Raw genomic sequence first — 6,000 nt, forward strand, 5'->3', positions numbered from 1 at the left:
CTCTGTCCCCGGCTGGCGCACTGAGACCCTGGCTCCCCGGGGAAATCAGATGGATCGTTTCAGCTTGTACAAAACAGGACCCCAGCTGAAAAGCCCTGCGCCCGCGCTTCCGCCTCGCAGCCGCAGCCTGGCGCGTGCAGCAGGCCGACAGCAGCCCTGGCCCTCTCCTTGTCCCTGCTCCGCCGTCCTGGAGCGCACGGACACGTCTCGGCAGCAAACAGAAAGCAGCCCAGCGTCCCAGGCAGCCATGACCGGGGAAGTGCTATTTGTCTGCTGTACCCAACTACATCTCCCTCTCTGCATCTCGTATGTATAGCCGTGTGTCGCGTACGGGGCAGCCGAGGTCAGGGAGGCTCTGGGACACGCCCCAGCACCCACAGGCAGCTTGGAGTGATGCTGGCACCCCCGCAGAGAGGGTCCTTGGGCTGTCACCGCGTAACAGGGAGGCGAAGACCTAGAGCTCCTCTGCCTTCAGGTGATGAGTTGCAACGCTGGCGGCTCCAGCCTTGTGCCTCCCCCTCCCCCTGCACGTCTGGGGCAGCCTCCGCTGCTGTCTTCAGGCACCTCCGTCATTAATAGGCAGCTGCGTGGGTAGCCAGCTACAGGTCTTGTCCTGTCATTGGCAGGTAACCTGTTCCCAGAGCCTTCCGGCACAGGAGGTGATCAACCGAGCCATCATAACCACGCAGTCGCAAGGCAGCCGTGAGTCGGAGCGCTGCCTGGCCCCCGGAGCGGTGACTGGCGCGCGGGAGAGCCAGCATGGTGCATGGAGCACGGCCTGCCGCCTGCCACTGGCCTTGGCAGGGCTGTGACAGCACCGGGCATGGGGTCCTGGCATGGGCAGGCCAGCGGCCACTGCCCTGGGCTGCCAGGGAGCTTGTGCTGCCTCGAGTACCCACAACAGTCAGCCCGACCCAGGAGACTCCTCTTCTGCCCGTTGCCGCTAGGAAGAGTCAGGGAACAGCCCTTCGGCCGGTCAGTCGATGCCTTTCACAGCGCACAGCTGGATCTGGCACGGAAACTGGGGCAAAAGCTCTGAAAGAAGAACGAGCTGCAAACCGAAGAGCTTGGAGCACCTGCCTGCGAGAGGCAGCCGGGCTTTCGGGCCCCTGGCTTCCTTATGGTCTTCCCCACACAACAAGCTTGCGGCCCTCTCATCTCCCAGTCAAGACCCCGGCTGGGCAAAGAGAAGAGGTTGCTTTTTTTCCACCCCCTCCAATTCCTCTGCTGCTAATCCAGACTCAAACAGGCCCTGGCTTCAGTCCTTTGGACAGTCTGTCTAGATGCACGTGTCACTCTTTGGACTTAGAATAAAATGACAGACCTGGAACGAAGGACCTGAGAGAGATGTTTCGGTGAGGAAGAGCTCCCCACTGGCAGCAACGCCTTGGCCGTCCCTTCGGCAGCGCCGGGTGCAGATGTCTGCTCCCAGGCAGCGCCCACGACACAGCCGTGCAACTCCCCATGGGCAGGGCTGCCTCTCAGCTCTTGTTCTGGGAGCGTTCCCCAAGAGAAGCCAGGTCCCCCAGCCTTTCCCACCCCCGTCTGATGTCCCAGCAGCGAGCAGAGCACTGAGCCAGGCCGGAGGTTGCACGAGCCAGGACTCAGCTTTCCCTGCGTCTTGGTTGCTGCCCTTACGATCCTCTTCTCATCATGGCTGAAGACAGTGGTCGCTTCCTGACGGGCTCCAGCAACTGCATTGAACCCTTCTCCTGCGTCACCAGCGAGCGGCACCCAGATATGTCTCTGCCACAAAAACGGCTCCAGCCCTGGTGCACAGTCGCTGCTGCGCGCTCCCAGCACCGATCTCTCGGCTCTGCTGTCTCCACGCGACAGTCGGCCAAGAGATGCATGTGGCATGTCTGCAAGGCAAGAGACAAAAATTACAGGGTATCCATGTAAGCAGTCAAGGGAACCATGGAAAACGGACCTTCTGCTCTCACACGTGAAAGGAGAAAGCTGCACCTGGCAGCGTCGCTGCCCTGGTGAGAGGTCTCCAAGGCCACGGAGATCCTCTAGTGTTTGCCACGAGGGCATTCGCTGGGTAAAACGGGGAAGACCCCAAAGCACTACTTCCCTGGGACAGGCTCAGCCCTGCAATGGAAATAGCCCTCCCCCCTCAACGATATGAAAATCAGGCTCCTGGGGCTTTAGGCTGCATCTGACATCTGGGAACTGCTGCTCTCCAGGCTGGTGACTGCAGAAGGAGCGACTTTGCTGTAATTAGTGACAGGAACACGTCTTCAGGTTTCCCCAGACACACGGGTCACACGCTGGTCTCTCCGCAGCTTTCATCACCGTTAAGAAGGAATCGTGCGATGATTAGTGCTGAATGCAGTGAGCGCATCGTGAACACCGCCGTGCGTACGTTTGTGCAGTGATTCAGGCCCTCTCAGCCCTACCGCTCAAAGCTCACCTGTGCCTTTGGTGAGTGTTTCTTGGGAGCCTTTGTTTGTAGAAGCACGCCGGCCATGGAGATAGGTATTTCTAACCTCAGAGCCTTGTTCTGAGAGGCTCTCCCGATCCCCAAATGCAAGAACAGCTGCTACCCATGATGAACCTAGCGCCTGCTAAATCCAGAGTTGCAGAGGGGGTTGCTTGGGGTGTTTGTTTTGCCTGGGGAAAAAGAGTAAACTACAGCCCTGGCTCGGCCCAGGCCCTGACCAAAATTTGCACAGGCAAGCAATGCAGGCCAAGCTGTGGCCGCCAGCATAGAGCTGGCCTTCAAGTACCCTGCGTGTGCTGTGTGCTCGGCCAGCGCAGGCTGAGCCGGCACGGGCGCCGGCCAGAGGCATCCCCTGCGAGCCGTATACCACTCGCAGCACAGCACGGTCCAGTTGGGCACTGGCTCGTGAGGATGCTGGGAACTAGCTTGATGCGTGATCCTCAGTCAGGTGCGGGACCAAGTTCACCGAACACCCTGGCAGCAACCGCGGCCTTTCCCTGGCTGCTCCCGGGAGCCAGCCGGAGAGCCTCCCTGCTCACACGCTGCCAGGATGCTGAGGGGTTTCCCCGGGCCCTTTCCATAGCGCTGGGGAAGCAGGGGAAGGAGCAGTGCACGGCGCTGCGTGTGGGGGACGTATGCAGGGTGTCGGAAGGAGATGGGGAGACGTGCGAGAGCTTGGGAGCTCGAGTCACGCTGGCTTCACGCTGTAATCCCTGCCCTGAGACAACCAGGTTGTAATGCCTGGTCCTGCGTCCCCGGCCATGAGCGCTTGCTACGTGCTGCACCTTCCCCTCTCAGAAGCCTGAGTAATGGCTCTAGCACAGGGAGCTGCGGAGCTGCATTACCTCATTGTTACTGGAAGGACTTAATGAAGTGTCTGCGCTAAAATGGGAAACGGCAGGAGGACTTGCTCAGGGCAAACCTGCTCCAGCCAAGGCGCGTGGTCAAGATCTTCCCAGTGGCCACAGTCCTGGCAACTGGGGCCTGGGTTATGAGGCCGCCAGGCCTGTGCTAACGGCTGAGCGATGGGGGCGCCTGAAAGTCCGCTGCAAGTTAGCCTGTCGCTCACAGGCAGCGAGGAGCCACAGGCAGGATGGGGACGTAGCACGATTACACACTAACTACCCCCTTCCGCTTCCCGTAGCATAACGTGTGGCTTTTCTCTCCCCTCAGTGGCAAGGGCGGGCGGCGAGCTTCGACAGCCAAGGCTCCTGTCCATCTCCAAAGCCACCTCCCACGCCGTGAGGTGCAGACGCCCTCGAGCAAACAGGACCGAGCCAAGTTGTTTTTGCACCGTCCTGCAGTCGAAATACCTTGTTGCTGAGCGGCCGTGGCAGCAGCGAGATGCTCTGAGTCTAGTTGTTCCCGAATAAGTAGAGGCAGAAAAACCGTGTTGTGGTCAACTTTGTCTTTGTCCCTCCTGTCTCCCGCGGCGATGCGCTCTGTGGCGTTCACCCCACGGATCTGCTACCAGAGAACGAAGGTGGGATGAGACACGGGCGGGGGCTCCTGTGGCGGGTCAGCACCCCGGAGCATGCGTGGAGGCAGGACGAGGAGCAGACACGTGCCACCCTCCGCAACATCCCAGCCCAGGAGAGGGGAAGCGGGGCAGGCTGCGGCTGCAGCTTCTGACCCCAGTGGACCCACAGAAACGAAAGCCTCGGTGAGACAGCATGTGACGTGTGAGCAGCTCTTGCCCGTTGTGACCAGTCTGAGTCCAGCCGTGTGTCTGCAGATCCCTTGTGCGTGTGGAGGTGTTCTGAGCTGCGAGGAGGTTGTGCAGCGCGTGTCCCAAACGTCCCGTCGTTGTTTCCGTGAGGTCTCAGCATCTCTTTAATGACAAGAAAATGTTTCTGGGGAAAGGCTGAGTCCTGAATGCTGAAGCTTTGCTAATCCCACCAGCCCCGGGTCCAGCCAGGATGCGACTGCAGCTCTGTACACAACGTTCTTGAAAGCAGCAGTCGGCTGCTCCTCTCGGGCAGGTCTCGGGCTCTCTGGCCCTGGCCCCCTGTTCTCCGAGTTGCCAAGCCGTTCGTGTCGTTCGTTTTGCTGTTATGAAACAATTTTGCTTTAGACCCCGTAAAGGCAGCCGCCCCTCCCCAGCCCCTCTGCACAAGCATGTTCAGCCAGGTCAGGAAGCAACTGAGCCCAGCAACCAAAATCTTCAGGTCCACCTCCGGCTCAGCTTTCCATGCATCGGCCTCCGCTGGACGCCGCAGCTAACTGACCCGGACGCTCCAGATCTGTATATATCTTTGTCAGCGAGACGGAGCCTTTGCTCGGTGAAGAACAAACCTGTAACTCCTCACCACACCTTGTGTCTTAATTCTCTATATGTGCCACTGCTACACGCACGGAAACTCAATAAACTTATTTTATTTGTAGCCCCTGTGAAATGTGTGTTTCTCTGTTGAAAGCAACAGCAGTGTCTTATTCACATCCAGAAGCTCGTGCCAACAAGAGTGGAGGATGCTGTAGGCATAACTGTAGGCCCCGGTCTGAACGAGATCTGGGCCCAGGTGCCATCCTGAAAGTGAGACGGTGCCCTGCGGAGCGGAATTGTTTCTGCCTCCTCTGTCTTCCTGGCATGGCCTGGGCTGCAGTCGAGACCCTCGCTGGGCAGTGGCTGGGGGTGCAGCTCTCGGATACAGGCAGTTCCTTGCAGCATCGGTCTAGTCTGAAGGGCTGCGGTTGTATGTGCTGGGCATGCAGCCCACGTTGCAGACAGCCCTTCGGAAAGCCGATAGAGTACTGTCCCCGCTGCCTGCCCATGACAGCTGCTGAGCTTTCCCTGGGATGGCGTGATGAGGCAACTGCTGACTGCAGCCCAAAGGGTTGTGACACTTGTGCCCCAAGATGTTTTCTCTGCTCTTGCTCACTCAGCCTCTCACCTCTTCAATCCTTGTTCTGTGGCTGTGGTGTTCTCTGCAAAAAACCAAAGCCAAACCAAGCCTCTCTGCTTTTTATGCCTCTCGTTATCTGGGGCTTAGTCAAAGCACATGTGGGGGCTGGTAAGTAGCTTCTATTTCATCCCTACTTCATGTGGATAATTGATTTCCTCCCAATACTGATCAGCAGCTGCCTGGCTGGAAGGCGCCCTCCCTTCCTGCTGCGTAACTCCCGCATCCCAGCGGGCAGAGAAACCCACAGGCACGTTCCAAACGCTGCGGCTCTGCCCTGTCCCTTGGTGCTGAAATAATCAAAGTGTGGCATGTTGCTCAGCCTGCGGCCAGAGCGCATCCGTGAGCAATGCAGCCACTTCTTTTGCACCCGGAAAATCGTGTCCCTTGATCTGTGTAAGAAGCTGGAGCTGGTGCGCTCCGGAGCCCAGCAGCCTTCTTCGTTCTTACTCGGTGAGAACTTGGGCCATCTCCGTCACTGACCAAAGCGGCTGTCCAGGCAGGCTGGTGCCATGGGCAAGCAGAGGGAGGGCTGGCTGCAGCCCATGCCACAGGCAAAGGTCAGGGGCTCAGGCCTCAGGGTGGGCCATGAGAGCAGTGGCCCTGGGCTGCTTTAGTGAGGGGCCGTGCATTTTGTGAGCCAGGGAGTGATGC

General features: G+C 59.0%; 1 protein-coding gene across 1 annotated transcript in view; it reads left to right on the forward strand.

The window, feature by feature from the left end:
* The window catches only part of SYT6 (synaptotagmin 6), a 39,623-nt gene extending 34,793 nt beyond the window's left edge, over window positions 1-4,830 (forward strand). The window contains exon 7 of the mRNA XM_090025902.1: window positions 3,620-4,830. Coding sequence (XP_089882028.1) covers window positions 3,620-3,691 — 72 coding nt within the window. The 3' untranslated portion in view covers window positions 3,692-4,830. The remainder of the gene's footprint in view (window positions 1-3,619) is intronic.
* Window positions 4,831-6,000: the final 1,170 nt, after the last annotated feature.

Source organism: Crocodylus siamensis, chromosome 13 (assembly GCF_052110815.1).
Source record: "Crocodylus siamensis isolate JL-2025a chromosome 13, ASM5211081v1, whole genome shotgun sequence".
Taxonomy (NCBI): Eukaryota; Metazoa; Chordata; order Crocodylia; family Crocodylidae; genus Crocodylus; species Crocodylus siamensis.